Here is an 18,844-nt window from a genome sequence, read left to right on the forward strand (position 1 = left end):
GGAATTATCTCTAAAGTAAAAAAGCAATTACATATGAAATATTTACCAAGGATATTGATTATCAATTTTTCTCACCGAGAATAGCTACTCTCACCAAAAACTTATTTTTAGTTCTTTCCTTAGTTAGGAATCTTAGTAATCAAAACTCCCCTGAGTTTTAACAACTAAAAGTCAATAGTAAAACAGGTTCTAAATTATTTTCAGGGCATCAAATAAGAGTAAAATATTATCTAGCTAATTTATCTTTTGTACCCCAATCAGATTGTGTCTTCTACCCGTATCTCTTTCTCCAATAGTCTTGCTAGAAAATCAGTATATGACACTACATGCTTTAATTCAACTTCTAACCATAAGTCTATTTGCAAATCAAGAGTTCTACTGCAAAAATTCAACTACCTAGACCTTTTAGAAAAATTTACCTGCCTATGTATAATGTTATTTCTGTGCAAACATGTTACAGTGAAAGACAGGATGCCAGAAATGGGGAAATGTGAAGATAAAAAGCTCTTGAGATAAAGGAGAACATTAAATAAAGTGAAATTAAATGAGGCTGATTCCCTAACTTGTCTGTATCTCTTATCACATAGATGTCATCTTCCATTTGATTTTATAATAGTATGAAATGTAGCTTTTATATTACCTCAAAATTCTTCAAAACCACAGTGATTGACTTCTAATTTCAGTTAAAAAGCATTTGAATGCTTCAAGAAGCGACATCTGGAGGTTTACTCTAACTAGAAGACCTAGTGCTAACAAATCTAAGTGTACTTTCTCCTAAATTCTACTATTTGGTTGTATTTGGCTCTGGAAGAGGTCTTGCTGTTATTTAATATAATATTCTAGTCAGTAATATGAGGTTGGGAATAGTGTGGTCTATACAGAATACACACACCAATTCTTGTCATTTTACAAAGATGATACTGGAAAAATATATCTTTATCTAATTTCAAATCAAAATCTTACATTTGAATTCATAACTATGCCTACTCTAATTAGTTCTAAAATTCCTTTATGTTTAGGGGCAAGTTTGTCAGAATTCTGTTTGAGACCTGATATTCTTCTCATGAAACCTCAGAAATTCATTAAGTTATATAACTGAGACGTAAGACCCTGATGACAAAAACACCAACAGAATCTGAACCACTGATCGAGATTTCAAAGTTCTGATTGTTGAAGTGTTTCATCACTTCCAAGATAAAAGATTAAAATGGTGTTTTAAATGATAGTTATGAGAAATTAAATACCATACAAAACAAGACCCTCTTATTTCTCATTTTTCTATTAGATCTTACTAAACTCCATATAGCTACAATGGAATGCAGCTTTGCCTAAAAGATCCAATTAACAAGATCAAACCGATAGAACTTACAAACACAAATGCTAGAACAAAAAAGTAAATCTTTATCAATAAGGACATATTTGCAAATTAATATTTAGGAAATAGCTATGTAATTTAAAACTATGGTAAGTTAATGACAGACTCAGCAAATCTACTTTAGATCTTCAGAACTATTCTTTCCAAAAAGGTAATTTTAGCAGTGAAAAAAATTCTCCTGGATTTATCAAGGTAATTATATCAAAATGTTGAGAGACAAATTAATAAACTATACGGAACAACTATGCTCATGAGAAAGAACTGACAGCTTAAAATGTATAAACCTATCTGCAATAAAAAATAAATATGGGAGAATAAAGGAACTCCATGCCACTTACATTGCACAATATTAAAATTTCTTTTTATAGTATACTATACCTCAAACTGAAAAAAAAAGCTAGGAAGATAAACTATTATTGGAGCTAGTTTTCCGGGCTCTTGTATCACTAATTTTCTTCCCCATAAAGTTTATCTAGATTTTGCTACAATGACAAATGTTCAGTAACTACAAATGGTGGAAAGAGTGAGAATCTATTATGTCTGAAAACCAAAACCTCAGAATACTAAGGGTCTACTCAATGAATCACTGTAGACACTATTTAGAAATATTTCTCATGCAATTTATTGGTATATATTCTTTATCTTACCTGCAAATGCAAGAGCCGCAACACCCAGTCCTACAGCTATCAAACTTCTTACCTATGGAAGAAAAAATGAGTATTACTTATGATGTAACATGCTGGGTTTTAAAAGTAAATCATTTTTAATAATGAGAATAATTACGTTACAATACTATATTTTCTTTAAGCTCTACTGTGAAGACCAGGACTTTAAAAAATGTCTATGGGATTATATCTGCTGCTCACTATATCAGCTAATTCTCAGTGAACCGAAATGATTCTAGATTTTCATTTAATTTCCATATATTTGAATCCATTCTAACCGAGAGCTTTTATATTACCTATTGCTAAAATTTTTTCTATAGACGATTTTGAAGTGGGTTTGATATATTTATCTTCTATAAAGATAAAAAGCACCTATTTCCTTCTCCATATTTTACATTTGCAATGTTCAACAGCATTTGCTATATTTAAAAATTTCATGAAATCTTATATCAATGTTTAGGAAAGAAGTCAAGCTTCCAAACTTAACAAAAATGATAAAAAATTTAATGTCTACCCTTCTAGACCAGTGTAAAAATTTTCAAGGGCCCAAAATTCAGAATGTCAGATATAAGCTAATTCTGATGAGAATTTATTTTAAATTGGCTATATACCCATATTATTCTGAGCTTTTCTCCTTAAACATCTCAGGAAACTATTAGTGTCACAATAACAAAAGATTTGTGTGGCAAAGATCAATGGTAATCCTCAATATCTATTCTCTTTTTTTCAATAGGATCAGGAATTCCTGTTTTTAGCTAGATACATTTTTCCAAGCCTCCTTTAGACTTAGGTATGGCTATGCTAACTAAGCATTGGCTCATAAGATATAACCAGAGTAGTGTATGCAACTTCTGAGAAGTCCTACAGAGGGGTAGGGAGATGTCCTTCTCCTTTTCCATTTCTCCTTCCTGCTGGCTGGAATGCATACATTATTGCTGGAGCAGCCCTCTTGAATAAAGTAGGAAGAACAATGAGATGAAAAGACATTAGTTCCAGATGGAGCTGCCTTCCCACCCCTGAATTGCCTCTATTTATTAATACATGGGATAAAAATAAAAGTTCTATCTTCCTAAGCCACTATATTTTGGGGTTTTAGGCACTTGGAGCCAAAACAAATTCTAATGGATACAAATTAAGCAGTGAAACCACAGGAACATTTTTGTCTGATAAGGATTTGAGAGGCAAATTCTGAAGAGTCGGCAGAGACTTTAAAAACACTAGCATAATCTCCCTAGGGAACAGAATGAATATACTTCTTCATTGGTGCAGACACAGTAAGATGGAGGCTGAGACTAAAGGGAGGCTAAAACCAAAAAGCCATTCAGCCATTGGCCTTCAAGTTCTGTAAGGAAATATACACCGAGTCATAGGAAATCAAAGTGCCAACCTTCAAGGAATGACTTTATAATGAGAAACATCAGGTTACCAAGGGCAGCCTCATGAAGGTGATCTAACTTTAATATGCAAAAACTCTGAGAAATCTAGAGCCAGAGGACAAGATGAAGGACTTTCCTCTAGGCTTCTCTCCCCATCAGTTCCAACTTTAAGTCACACCTTTTCACCAGGCAATGACATCAAGGCCATTTCAGTAATAGAAGATTCATTCCCTGGCAGGGGAGTGAAAGCCTAGAGCTACCTACCAGAGAGGCAAACGATCTTTAGGGTTCCTTTCTGGTTGTCTAGTCTGCCTGAAACAGGTTATTCCTGAACAGAAGATGTATTGATTTAAAGAAAATGTTCTGCTGAGGCATATTTTTGTCATTTTCTAGGGTTTCCCTGGTGTTATATATTTTGAGCTTTCTGGTCTTAGTCCAATCAAACTATTCAACTATTTCATATGTGAATTATATCTTCTTCCCTTACAATTTTGTTTATTCTTTCATCTCACTAGAAACACTCATCTTTGCCTACCCAAACCCTACCTGCTCTTAATACCTCAGCTTGAATCTGAAACACATGACACAAGTCATCTGCAACACACAGCTAACGGCACATATTCAAATATACATATAGGATACCTCCAAATTAATAATAAAAAGACAACCAAATAGAAAATGGGCAAAAGACTAAAAGTCAGTGATTTCACAAAACACACACACAAAACTAAATGGCTAAAAATATGAAAAGGTGCTCAATTTCAAGAGTAACCAGAGAATACTAACAACAGAATGATATAGAAATATTAATATCAGAATCTAAAGATCTGTAGCCTTTGTGGAACTTGTTTTGTACAATGATGCATCCCAAGGGCACAGAAACAGTATTGACACCTCACAGGGTTATGTGAGGATAAAATATATGTAAAAGATTTAGCACAGTGACCTGGGACATGTCAAACAAACCGTAAATGTGAACTGCTTTTAATATTACCAATAAAAGCTGGGCACAGTGGCTCATGCCTGTAATCCCAACACTTTGGGAGGCCAAGGAGGGCAGATCACCTGAAGTCAGAATTTCAAGACCAGCCTTGCCAACATGGTGAAACCCCCATCTCTATTAAAAATACAAAAAAAATTAGCTGGGCATGGGAGCATGTGCCTGTAATCCCAGCTACTCAGGAGGCTGAGGCATGAGAATCACTTGAACCTGGGAGGTGGAGGTTGCAGTTAGCTGAGATTGTGCCACTATACTCCAGCCTGGGCGATAGAGTCAGACTCTCAAAAAATAAAGGCTGGGCATGGTGGCTCATGCCTGTAATCCCAGCACTTTGGGAAGTAGGTGGATTACCTGAGGTCAAGTAGGTGGATTACCTGAGGTCAGGAGTTCGCGACCAGCCTGGCCAATATGGTGAAACCCCGTACCTACTAAAAATATGAAACTAGCCGGGCATGGTGGTAGGCTCCTGTAATTCCAGCTACTCAGGAGGCTTAGGCATGAGAATGTCTTGAACCTGGGAGGTGGAGGTTGCAGTGGGCTGAGATCATGCCTCTGCACTCCAGCCAGGGGGATAGAGCAAGACTCTGTCTAAAAAAAAAAAATTTTTTAAGTTCAATAAAAATGACTACTATTTAATGAGTATTATAACAGAAGTTCAAAGTTCTATAACCCTTAAATACGTAAAAGTAAGAGAAGATTCAGAAAAGTGTTTTTGAGGTAGCCTCTGGAAAATGAACTGGTCTTTCCTAGGTTAACTACCCCAGTTTTCCACATTTTGAAAAACGCACATTTGAAATATATAAAGTCTCAGGCCGGGCGCGGTGGCTCACGCCTGTAATCCTGGCACTTTGGGAGGTCGGGATGGGCGGATCACCTGAGGTTGGTAGCTCGAGACCAGCCTGACCAACACGGAGAAACCCCATCTCTACTAAAACTACAAAATTAGCTGGGTGTGGTGGCACATGCCTGTAATCCCAGCTACTCAGGTGGCTGAGGCAGGAGAATCACTTGAACCCAGGGGGCGGAGGTTGCAGTGAGCCAAGATTGCACCACTGCACTCCAGCCTGGGCATCAAGAGCAAAACTTGGGGGGAAAAAAAAAAATGGAAGAAAGAAAAATATAAAGTATTAAAAAGCTGAGTTATTTTAATATCAAATTTTTATAGATTAATTTTTGCAACTTTTTACTATTTCAACTATTCAAAAGATGAAATAGTTGCCTCCAAAATTTCAAAGAGATTTTTATTCCAAGGATTAAAGTTTTGTATGTAAGAAAACATCAAACCATCAGGCATTTGCTTGTTTTCCACTTTAAGAATATGTAAGGCTGGGCCGGGCGCGGTGGCTCAAGCCTGTAATCCCAGCACTTTGGGAGGCCGAGACGGGTGGATCACGAGGTCAGGAGATCGAGACCATCCTGGCTAACACAGTGAAACCCCGTCTCTACTAAAAAATACAAAAAACTAGCCGGGCGAGCTGGCGGGCGCCTGTGGTCCCAGCTACTTGGGAGGCTGAGGCAGGAGAATGGCGTGAACCCGGGAGGCGGAGCTTGCAGTGAGCTGAGATCAGGCCTCTGCACTCCAGCCTGGGCGGCAGAAGGAGACTCCGTCTCAAAAAAAAAAAAAAAAAAAAAAAAGAATATGTAAGGCTAAATTATGATTAACAATAAAAATTCAATTTAATCCAACAAATAAGTATTGAGCACTCTGTTGATTATTTCCATTTTTCTCCCGCCAGATCCATTTTCAAGTTTTATCCGCCTTGCTCTGCATCTCTGCCTCACCTCATTTCTAGGGATTCACTTGCCATTTAGCTTCTGGTTTCACCAGTGAGAGGAAGTTTCAGCAGAAAAAGGGTGGAAGGAAAGAGAAATAATGGCATAATTTATTCCCCATTTCTTCCCTGCCTTGCTTCTTGTTTGGCCACAGTTTCTGTTAGGAAGGCTCCTCTTTCATGCCTAGAAGTCTTACTGAGTTCTACCCTTGCCCTGTCGCCTGGATGGATAACAGTTTCCAAGTGTTGCTAGTTCCTAAGTGATTCATCATCGTTTCTTGGTTATTTTAAACATGGTCACACCTCTGCAAATAGTCCCTTCAATAAACAATCTTCCAAAAAAAAAAAAAAATTCCACCTATTACTACCAGGATCCTCACTGATAAAAATCATCACTACATACCAGTCACTGTATCGCATGTGAGAGATGGGGCATGAAACAGAGTAAACTTGGCCCAAGGGTCTATATCAAATGAGTCCTACATAGAAACTTGAACATGATAGGCAGGCTAATCTCCTAAATCTCTATACTAACCTCCTACAGATCTTGCTTTTTATCCTTATTACAACATTAATTGTACTCAGTTAGATAAGTTCTGTCTTGACATTAAGGGAGGAGACCACTCCTCATATTGTCTTATGCCCAATTTCTGCCTCCAAAGAAAGTAAAAACTAAAAGGCAGAAATGAAATTCACAGGCAGACAGCCCGGCGCCACGCCCTAGGCCTGGTAGTTAAAGATCGCCCTGGGCCTGGTAGTTAAAGATCGCCCTGGGCCTGGTAGTTAAAGATAGACCCCTGACCTAATTGGTTCTGTTATCTACAGATTACAGACATTGTATAGGAATGCACAGTGAAAATCCCTATCTTGTTTTGTTCCGATCTAATGGGAGCATGCAGCCCCCAGTCACGTACCCCCTGCTTGCTCAATCAATCACGACCCTCTCACGTGCACCCCCTTAAGAGTTGTGAGCCCTTAAAAGGGACAGGAACTGCTCACTCGGGGAGCTCGGCTCTTGAGACTGAAGTCTTGACGATGCCCCCGGCCGAATAAACCCCCTCCTTCTGTAACTTGGTGTCTGAGAAATTTTGTCTGCCACTCGTCCTGCTACAACATAGTTTGAACATTTGTCCACACTCCCATCTCCTGTGGAAATGTAATGAGGTGGGGCTTGGCAGGAGCTGTTTGGATCATGGGGGCAAATTCAGTGGTGGAGGTAGGGCTTGACAGGAGATGTCTGGATCATGGGGGCAAATCCCTCATGAATGGCTTGTGCCATTCCCTTGGTGATAAGTGAGCTCTCGCTCTGAATACAAATGAGATTTGGTCATTGAAAACTACGTGGCACCTCCCACCACACTCTCCCTCTCTTGCTACTGCTTTTGCCATTTGAAATGCCTGCTCCCACTTCACATTATCTTGCACCGCCATGCTGTTATATGGGCTGAAAGGGGTTTCCTCACTATGCAAGGGTCCTTCATCATTAATGCCTCTAATAAAAACCCCTCTCAAAGCCGCCTTACTTCCAAAGGAAGCTGGAGTCATTCACTGCAAAGGCCATCAAAAGACATTAGATCCCATTGCTCAGGACAATGCTTATGCTGATAAGGTAACTAAAGCAGCAGCTAGAGTTCCAACTTGCATCCCTCACGGCAGCTTTTCTCCTTCTTATCTGGCCACTCCCACCCACTCCCCCACTGAAACTTCCACCAATCAATCTCTTCCCACACAAGGCAAATGGTTCTTGGACCAAGGAAAATATTTCCTTCCAGCCTCACTGGCCCATTCTATTCTGTCGTCATTTCATAACCTCTTCCACGTAGGTTAGAAGCCGCTAGCCCGCCTCTTAGAACCTCTCATTTCCTTTCCATTGTGGAAATCAATCCTCAAGGAAATCACTTCTCAGTGTTCCATCTGCTATTCTACTACTCCTCAGGAATTTCTCAGGCCCCCTCCCCTCCCTACACATCAAGCTGGGGGTTTTGCCCCCATCCAGGACTGGCAAATTGACTTTACTCACATGCCTTTATTTAGTCAGGAAACTAAAATACCTCTTGGTCTGGGTAGACACTTTCACTAGGTGGGTAGAGGCCTTTCCCACGGGGTCTGAGAAGGCCACTGCGGACATAATTCCTCAGTCTGACCTTCACACTTCTATATAGTCCAGTAACAGACCGGCCTTTATAAGTCAAATCACCCAAACAGTTTCTCAGGCTCTTGGTATTTAATGGCTCCTGGTTTTACCTCAAATTGCCACCCTTAAGTCTCTCTAAGTGGATAGAAGACCTTCAGTGACAAAGTACAGTCCAATACTTTCACCCTGATGAAGTCCTATTCTTTACTTTTATACTTATTTTGGTTCCCGTTCTTATGCCACCCTCTACCTCTCCCCAGTCATCTCCACCACACTATCAATCTCACTCTCTCCTAGCCGTTTCTAATCCTTCTTTAACAAATAGTTGCTGGCTTTGCATTTCTCTTTCCTCCAAAATCACCGAGGCCTCGACTTACTCACTGGACTCTGTTTATTTTTAAATGAAGACTGTTGTTTTTACCTAAATCAATCTGGCTTGGCATATGACAACATAAAAAAACCCAAAGATAGAGCCAAAAACTCTCCAACCAATCAAGCAATAACATTGAACCCCCTTGGACACTCTCTAATTGGACATCCTGGGTACTCCCAATTCTTAGTCCTTTAATACTTATTTTTCTCCTTCTTTTATTCGGACCTTGTGTCTTTCGTTTAGTTTCTCAATTCATACAAAACCACATCCAGGCCATCACCAATAATACTATACGACAAACGCTCCTTCTAACAACCCCACAATATCACCCCTTACCCCAAAATCTTTCTTCAGTTGAATCTTTCCCACTGTAGGTCCCCAGGCTGCTCCTAATCCCACTTAAAGCAGCTCTGAGAAACATCGCGCATTATCTCTCCATACCACCCCTAAAATTTTTCGCCGCTCCAACACTTCACTAGTGAAGAGGAATGTCAGACCTCTGAGCCCAAGCTAAGCCATCATATCCCCTGTGCCCTGCACGTACATCCAGATGGCCTAAAGCAACTGAAGATCCACAAAAGAAGTGAAAATAGCCTTAACTGATGACATTCCACCATTGTGATTTGTTTCTGCCCCACCCTAACTGATCGATGTACTTTGTAATCTCCCCCACCTTTAAGAAGGTTCTTTGTAATTCTCCCCAACCTTGAGAATGTACTTTGTGGGATCCACCCCCTGCCCGCAAAACATTGCTCCTAACTCCACCACCTATCCCAAAATCTATAACTAATGATAATCCACCCTTTGCTGACTCTTTTCGGACTCAGCCCACCTCCACCCAGGTGAAATAAACAGCCTTGTTGCTCACACAAAGACTGTTTGGTGGTCTCCTCACACGAATACTCAGAAAAACACAAATATATCACAAAAATCTGTATACAATTTGAGGGGATTCTGTGGGTTTTCTGGAAGTCTTTCAACTCACAAGCTCCAACATAAGAATCTTTCTTTAAAAAGAAACAAATCCTGGGTGCGGTGGCTCACGCCTATAATCCCAGGCCAAGGTGGGCAGATCACCTGAGGCCGGGAGTTCAGAGGAGCCTGACCCTACTAAAAATACAAAACTAGCCGGGTGTGTTGGCACATGCCTGTTGTTAGGCAGGAACCTAGACCCAACATAGTGGCGTTACCCGGTGTAGCAGGCCCTTTGTTCGAGACTTCCCTTCCTCTTTGAACACACCCGCAGACTTGCCTACGTCTGGGCAACCACACTCCCCCATGACCTGCAGCTCACTTGTATTCCACAAGTTCGTAAACAGCAGTTTCGGTTAACAGTTTCCAAAGACCCCTTCCTCATGACCCTTACTCCTGCTCTAGTAGTTTCAAGACCCCCCCAGGCCCTGTTTGCACAACCAGCTTCCCTCCCTCTCGGGCTATAAAAAGCCCCTACCCTCCCCTCCCTCAGTGTGACTTCCTCGGCCCACGCCTTTGGACCGAGGAACCTCACCCGCAAGCCCTAATAAAAGGCTATTCTCACTGCCATCTGCCTTGTGTCTTCGTTCCCGGGCTCCAGCCGAACACCTGTAATCCCAGCTACTCAGGAGGTTGAGACAGCAGAATTGCTTGAACCCGGGAAGTGGTGAGCCAAGATCGCACCGTTGCACTCCAGCCTGGGGAACAAGAGCAAAACTCCGTCTCCAGAAAAAAAGAAATATAAATATATGAGCTCACTGAAGTCAGAGAGGATCTCTCATTCAATTTTCGACTCCTAGAGCACATCAGAAGACCTGTCACATATATTTCACTTTTCATTCAATAATATAACAAAAAACTTAACTTTTAAATAATAAAAAATAGACTACTTGTAAAGACTTACTTTACAGAAAGAAAAAGGCCTTGTAACCTTTAAAAACAACAAAAAGAGAAAAAAATGGTGGAGGAGGCTGGACTAACTTCCAGCTCCCACTCAGATGCACAGAAACAGCATGTGGAGACTCACATCATGAACTTTTGCTCCAAGAACTACTCCAGAAACATACCAGGAAAACCAAAAGAATTCACAGACCCTTTGAAAGCAGCAGCTTTCCACTGCAAACTCCATGAGACAGCAGAAAAACTGTTAAGTGCCCAAAGTGTGAGAGGAGGAAAGTCTGCCTCTGAACATGCATCCTCACTGAAAATCCCAGAAACAGTACGATTTAACCTTACCTACAGCTGAAATGAATCTGGAGTGCTGAGCAAAAAATAAAAGTAGAAGCAACAGCAGGAACCGCCCTATAAGCACTCCAGGTCCCCAGGGAAGCCATTTCTGACTTTATCTCACAGGGGTCCTTCGGAAGGGCTGCCATTGGAACTAGGGAAGGACCACAGGTAGAAGGAAACTTCCAGGTGAACTTTGTAATAATTTCAATTGCGCGTGAATTTTCCTGGGAAGAATCGAGGAAGGGGTGGGAGAGGGTCAAACAGAAAGTGCACATATGAACACAGAAGATGCAGCACGCAGGGAGCCTGAGTGTGAGGCTCATAGCCTGGGGCATGTTCCCAGAGCTGAGAACCACACCCCCATGCCCCACAGTGGCCACAGCAAGCCCTGCCGAAGGACAATCTAAGCTCAGACAAGCCTCACCCTTCCCCAACCTGGTGATCCTTCTCAACACACTGCTGCCAGCCCCCACCACAAACTCACCATGCAGCCAAAAACAAAGGACATAATCTCTTGGGAGTTCTATGTCCCCACCCATCAGCTGAAAAAACCAAATACTTATCCAGGTGACCTTAGGGCAAGCTTGTATCCTCCCATACTGCCACAGCTGATTCTCTCTTGAAAGCTCCACCTACTGGCTAGACACCAACTAACTCAAGCCATTATAGCAACTCATAAAAGAACAGCTAATTCCACCGCCTGTAACATCCTGGCTAACCAGAGGTCCTGAGTCTGTCCACGTAACAACTGCACTGCTAGTACATCCAGTATTCAAGAAAACCAGTTCAGGCCGGGCGCGGTGGCTCAAGCCTGTAATCCCAGCACTTTGGGAGGCCGAGGCAGGCAGATCACAAGGTCAGGAGATCGAGACCACAGTGAAACCCCGTCTCTACTAAAAATACAAAAAATTAGCCGGGCGCGGTGGCGGGCGCCTGTAGTCCCAGCTACTCAGGAGGCTGAGGCAGGAGAATGGCGGGAACCCGGGAGGCGGAGCTTGCAGTGAGCCGAGATTGCGCCACTGCACTCCAGCCTGGGCAACAGCGTGAGACTCCGTCTCAAAAAAAAAAAAAAAAAAAAAAAAGAAAACCAGTTCAGTAAAGAAAACTACAAAGAGTCCACTTCACTGCTATGCTACCTCCACTGGAGCAGGTGCTGGTATCTACAGCTGAGAGACTCGAACACAGATCACATCACAAGACTCTTTGCAGACACTCCCCAGTACTAGCCCAGAGCCCAGTAGCTCTGCTGGGTGGCTAGACCCAGAAGAGCAGTAACAACCACTGCCATCTGGCTCTCAGGAAGCCCAATCCTTAGAGGAAGGGGGAGTGCACCACATCAAAGGATCACCCCCTGGTACAAAGGATCTGAACAGCAGCCTTTGAGCCCCAGATCTTTCCTCCGACATAGTCTACCCAAACGAGAAAGATCCAGAAAAACAATTCTGGTAATATGACAAAGCAAGGTTCTTTAATATCCCCAAAAGACCACACTAGCTCACCAGCAATGGATCCAAACCAAGAAGAAAGCTCTAAATTGTCAGATAAAGAATTCAGAAGGTCGATTATTATGTTACTCAAAGAGGCACCAAAGAAAAGTGAAAACCAACTTAAAGAAATTTAAATATAATACAGGATACGGATTAAAAATCTCCAGAGAAATAGATACCATAAAGAAAAACAACCACAACTTCTGGAAATGAAAGACATACTTATGAAATGCAAAATACACTGGAAAGTTACAACAACAAAATCAAGTAGAACAAGTAGAACAAGAGCAAGACTCCTTCTCAAAAAAAAAAATTAAAAAACAAGTCTCAATAAATTTAAGAAAATCAAAATTGTATCAAGTACTCTCTCAGACCACAGTGGAATAAAACTGAAGATCAACTCCAAAAAGAACCCTCAAAACCATGCAAATACATAGAAATTAAATAACCTGCTCCTGAATGACCTTTGGGTCAACAATGAAATCAAGATGAAAAATAAAAAATTCTTTGAATTGAATGACATTAGTGACACAACCTATCAAAACCTCTGGGATAAAACAAAAGCAGTGCTAAGAGGAAAGTTCATAACATTAAATCAAAATGTATGTAATACATCAAAAATTCTGAAAGAGCACAGTAGACAATGTAAAGTCACACCTCAAGGAAAAAGAGAAACAAGAACAAACCAAACTCAAACCCAGCAAGAGAAAAGAAAGAAGGATCAGAGAATAACTAAAGGAAACTGAAACAACAGCAACAACAACAACAACAAAAGTGAAACAAAAGTGGTTTGGTTCTTTGAAAAGATAAGTAAAATTGGTAGACCCTCAGATTAACCAAGAAAAGAAGAGAGAAGAAGATCCAAATAAGCTCAATTAGAAATGAAATGGGAGATAATGAAGCAGCCTCATTGTCTGGGGTAAATACCAAGGTTCTTGGTCGAATGGTCAGGGAGATAGAGGTTGTGGACACACACTACACACACAGACGAGTTTGGAGCGGGAGTTTAGTAGGCAAAAAGAAAGAACAGCTTTCCCTTGCCGAGAGGGATCCTGAGCGGGTTGCTAAGTTGTAGTAAAAATGTGAGGGTTTTTGGCCGGGCGCGGTGGCTCAAGCTTGTAATCCCAGCACTTTGGGAGGCCGAGACGGGTGGATCACGAGGTCAGGAGATCGAGACCATCCTGGATAACACGGTGAAACCCCGTCTCTACTAAGAAATACAAAAAACTAGCCGGGCGAGGTGGCGGGCGCCTGTAGTCCCAGCTACTCGGGAGGCTGAGGCCGGAGAATGGCGTGAACCCGGGAGGCGGAGCTTGCAGTGAGCTGAGATCCGGCCACTGCACTCCAGCCTGGGCTACAGAGTGAGACTCCGTCTCAAAAAAAAAAAAAAAAAAAAAAAAAGTGAGGGTTTTTATAAATGGACTAGTGAGGAGTGGGTTAGTGGCGAGTGGCGAGTGGCGGGTGGCGGGTGGCGGGTGGCAGGTGGCGCGTGGCGGGTGGCGTGGGTGGTGCCAGTGAGGAGGGGATGTTTTATCCTCCTAGAGCCTGATGATTTAGTTGGGACCAGGTGTGTTATCTGTATAGCGCAGTTTTATCGTTTTTTTTTTTAATCAGCTCTCACTTCATTCCTGGATCACATGGGCAGACTTAATATGTGATGCTTTCTTTTGCTTATCTGGGAGGGAGAGTTTCTGTGTCTGTTCCCAGACATCTTCTTGCAGGTGCAGGCATCCCCCCAGCCCCCCCAAACGCTCCCCCACAACCCCCCCACCTCTCTCCACACCCGCCTCCCCAAGTCCACTTTTAGCTTCTCTATCTTGGTGTCCTAAAGGGAAAGGAATGTGCTTATTAAGGCCCACTGTTTTTACTGGGGCCCATTGTATGACTGTGAAGTTTGGTAATTACCCAGGAGACTCCCCACCCTCCTTCTGTGCTCCAGTGGTTTATCTGTGATTTACAGCCTGATCTTTCAGGCTGCTTGTTGTTAGAGAAGTTATTTCTTTCAACTGCATGAGGTTAGAAGGGAGCTATTTCTGAGCTGTTTTATGTTAGAAGGAAAGTTTTCTGCTGGGGACTCCCTTCTCCCTGTCTATCCAAATACTTTATTTCTATTTCCTATAACAATATTACAACCAATACCACAGAAATAAAAAGATCATTCAAGAGTACTATGAACACCTTTACCTGCACAAACTAGAAAACCTAGAGATGGATAAATTCCAGGAAATATACAACCCTCCAAGATTAAACAAGGTAGAACTAGAAACTCAGAACATACCAATAACAAGAAGTGAGACTGAAATGGTAACCAAAAAAATTGTCAACAACAACAAAAAAGTCCAGGACCAGATGGATTTACAGCTGAATTCTGTCAGACATACAGAGGACTGGTACCAATCCTGTTGAAAATATTCCAAAAAATAAACAGGGAATCCTCCCTAAATCATTCTATGAAGCCAGTTATCTCCCTAATACCAAACCCAGGAAAGGACATAAACAACAACAAAAAGAACACCTATAGACCAAAATCCCTGATGAACATGATGCAAAAAACCTCAGCAAAATACTAACCAAACCCAATAGCATATCAATAGATATGATTAAGTAGGTTTCATACCAAGGGATGCAGAGATAGTTTACACACACGAGTGAATAAATGTGATATACTAAACAGAATTGGAAACAAAAATCACCTGATATCTCAACAGGCACAGAAAAAGCATTTGACAAAATCCAGTATCCCATTATGATTAAAACTCTCGGCAAAATCAGGACAGAAGGAACATACCTTAGGGTAATAAAAGAAAAACCCACAGCTAACATAATACTGAATGGGGAGAAGTTGAAAGCATTCCTATTCAACATAGTCCTGGAAGTCCTAGCCAGAGCAATCAGACAAACAGGGAAATAAAGGGCATCCAAATCAGTAAAGGAGGTCAACTGTCACTATTTGCTGAAGATATGACTGTATACTAGGAAACCCTAAAGACTCCTTCAAACATCTCCTAGAATTGATAAATGAATTCAGCAAAGTTTCAGGATACAAAATTAATGTACACAAATCAGTAGCTCTGCTACACACCAACAGCAACCAAGCTGAGACTCAAATCAAGAACTCAACCCCTTTTACAATAGCTGCAAAGAAAAAACAAACAAACAAAAAATACATAGGAATATACCTAACCAAGGAGATAAAAGACCTCTACAAGGAAAACTAACATACAAAAGACTGCTGAAAGAAATCACAGACACCACAAATGGAAACACATCACATGCCCATGGATGGATAGAATCGATATTGTGAAAATGACTGTACTGCCAAAAGCAATCTACAAACTCAATGCAATTCCCATCAAAATACAAGCATCATTCTTCACAGAGCTAGAAAAAACAATCCTAAAATTCATACAGCACCAAAAAAAGAGCCCACATAGCCAAAGTAAGACTAAGGAAAAAGAACAAATCTGGAGGTATCACGTTACCCAACTTCAGACTATACTATAAGGCCATAGTCACCAAAATAGCATGGTACTGGTATAAAAACAGTCATATAGGCCAATAGAACAGAATAGAGAACCCAGAAATAAAGCCAATTACTTACAGTCAACTGATCTTCCACAAAGCAAACAAAAACATAAAGTGGGGAAAGGACACCCTATTCAACAAATGGTGCTGGGATAACTGGCCAGCCACATGTGGAAGAATGAAACTGGATCCTCATCTCTTACCTTATACAAAAATCAAGTCAAGATGGATAAATCTAAGACCTAAAAGCCTAAAAATTACAGAAGATAACATCAGAAAAACCCTTCTAAACATTGGTTTAGGCAAAGATTTCATTAAACAACCTGCTCCTGAATGATCAAAAAGCCAAAAGCAAATGCAACAAAAACTAATACAAATAGATGGGAACTAATTAAACTAAAAAGCTGCTGCACAGCAAAAGAAATAATCAGAATAAACAACCCACAGAGTAGGGGAAAATCTTTGCAAACTATGTATCCAACACAGGACTAATATACACAATCTACAAGAAACTCAAACCAATCAGCAAGGAAAAAACAATACCACAAAAAAGTATGCTAATGGTGGGGCACGGTGTCTCATGCCTGTAATCCAGCACTTTGGGAGACCAAGGCAGGTGGATCACCTGAGGTCAGGAGTTCGACACCAGCCTGGCCAACATGGTGAAACCCTGTCTCTACTAAAATATAAAAATTAGCCAGGTGTAGTGGCAGGCACCTGTAATCCAGCTACTTGGGAGGTTGAGGCAGGAGAATCGCTTGAACCCAGGAGGGGGAGGTTGTAGTAAGCTGAGGTCACACCACTCCAGCCTGGGCAACAAGAGTGAGACTCAGTCTCAAAAAAAAAAAAAAGGTAATGCTAAAGACATGAATAGACAATTCTCAAAAGAAGATATACAAATGGCCAAAAAACATGAAAAAATGCTCAACATCAGTAATTATCAGGGAAATGCAAATCAAAACCATAATGCCATACCACCTCACTCCTGCAAGAATGGCCATAATTTAAAAATCAAAAAATAGGCCAGGCATCGTGGCTCACGCCTGTAATCCTAGCACTTTGGGAGGCCGAGGCAGGCGGATCACAAGGTCAGGAGATCGAGACCATCCTGGCCAATATGGTGAAACCCTGTCTCTACTGAAAATACAAAAATTAGCTGGCTGTGGTGGAGTATGCCTGTAATCCCAGTTACTCAGGAGGCTGAGGCAGGAGAACCAAGCAGTCAGAGGTTGCAGTGAGCCGAGATCACGCCACTGCACTCCGGCCTGGGCAACAGAGCGAAACTCTGTCTCAAAAAAAAAAAAAAAAAAAAAAAGATGTTGGTGTGGATATGGTGAAAGGGAACACTTTTACACTGCTGGTAGGAACGTAAACTAGTACAACCACTATGAAAAACAGTACAAAGATTCCTTAAATAACTAAAATTAGAACTACTGTTTGATCCAGCAATCCCACTCTTGGGTTTTCATCCAGAGGGAAGTAAGCATATGAAAAAGATACTGCACATGCATGTTTATAGCAGCACAATTCACAACTGCAAAAATATGGAACCAGCCCAAATGCTCATCAGTCAGAGAGTAGATAAAGAAAATGTATACACACACACACACCGTGAAGTACTACTCAGCCACAAAAATGAACAAATAATGGCATTTGTAGCAACCTGGATGGAGTTGGAGACCATTATTCTAAATGAAGTAACTCAGGAACGGAAAACCAAATATTGTATGTTCTCATTTACAACTAGGAGCTAAGATATGAGGACACAAGGCATAAGAATTGATGTAACAGGCCGGGCGCGGTGGCTCAAGCCTGTAATCCCAGCACTTTGGGAGGCCGAGACGGGCGGATCACGAGGTCAGGAGATCGAGACCATCCTGGCTAACACGGTGAAACCCCGTCTCTACTAAAAAACACAAAAAACTAGCCGGGCGCGGTGGCGGGCGCCTGTAGTCCCAGCTACTCGGGAGGCTGAGGCAGGAGAATGGCGTGAACCCGGGAGGCGGAGCTTGCAGTGAGCTGAGATCGGGCCATTGCACTCCAGCCTGGGCGGCAGAGCGACGCTCCGTCTCAAAAAAAAAAAAAAAAAACAAAAAAGAATTGATGCAACAGATTCTGGAGACTCGTGGAGCAGATAAGGGCTGGGAGTGAGGGATAAAAGACTACACGCTGGGTACAGTGTTCAGGTGATGAGTACACTAAAATCTAAGATGTCATCACTAAAGAACTTATCCATGTAACCAAACACCACCTGTTCCCCCAAAACTTATTGAAATAAAAAATAAAATTAAATAGCTGGGCACAGTGGCTCACGCCTGTAATCCCAGCACCCTGGGAGGCTGAGGTGGGTGGATTGCCTGAGTCAGGAGTTCGAGATCAGCCTGGCTAACATGGTGATACCCCATCTCTTATACTAAAAATAAAAAAATTAGCTGAGCATGGTGGCAGGAGCCTGTAATCCCAGCTACTCGGGAGGCTGAGACAGGAGAATCGCTTGAACCTGGGAGGCGGAGGTTGCAGTGGGCTGAGATCTCGCCATTGCACTCCAGCCTGGGCAACAAGAGTAACATCCCCTTAGTCTCAAAATATAAATAAAATAAAATAAAAATAAAATAGCAAGAAATAAAAACAATAAAAAGAAACCCACATTAGGTAGATCACTAGAGCAAAAAAAGGATGTTCAGTAAATAACCAAAATTTTGCAATCAAATCTTACTTATCTACACTAAAACGATAAAATACAGCACAGCTAATCAAAAACCCATTTATTTACTGGAATTAAAATTTCTTATTCAATTTCAAATCAAGGCTGAAAAAAAATTTTTAAATCTTAAAAATTCTCTATTGAAAGGTTTAATCTAAATTACTTTTCTTTGTATTTTAATTCGATATTAAAATAAAACTTTTTGAGCATGAACAATTGATAGTAAACAAA

At 41.3% G+C, this 18,844-nt stretch overlaps 1 protein-coding gene across 3 annotated transcripts in view; it reads right to left on the reverse strand.

The window, feature by feature from the left end:
* Nucleotides 1-18,844, reverse strand: part of LOC105491722 (DnaJ heat shock protein family (Hsp40) member C15) — a 138,735-nt gene that overhangs the window by 56,036 nt on the left and 63,855 nt on the right. For all 3 annotated transcript variants that reach the window (XR_011614865.1, XM_071081434.1, XM_011758368.3), the window contains one exon: nt 2,023-2,074. Coding sequence is in view for 2 of the 3 variants with exons in the window: in XM_071081434.1 (XP_070937535.1) it covers nt 2,023-2,074 (52 nt within the window). In the remaining variant the exon portion in view is untranslated. The remainder of the gene's footprint in view (nt 1-2,022; nt 2,075-18,844) is intronic.

This window comes from Macaca nemestrina, chromosome 16 (genome assembly GCF_043159975.1).
Source record: "Macaca nemestrina isolate mMacNem1 chromosome 16, mMacNem.hap1, whole genome shotgun sequence".
Classification (NCBI taxonomy): domain Eukaryota; kingdom Metazoa; phylum Chordata; class Mammalia; order Primates; family Cercopithecidae; genus Macaca; species Macaca nemestrina.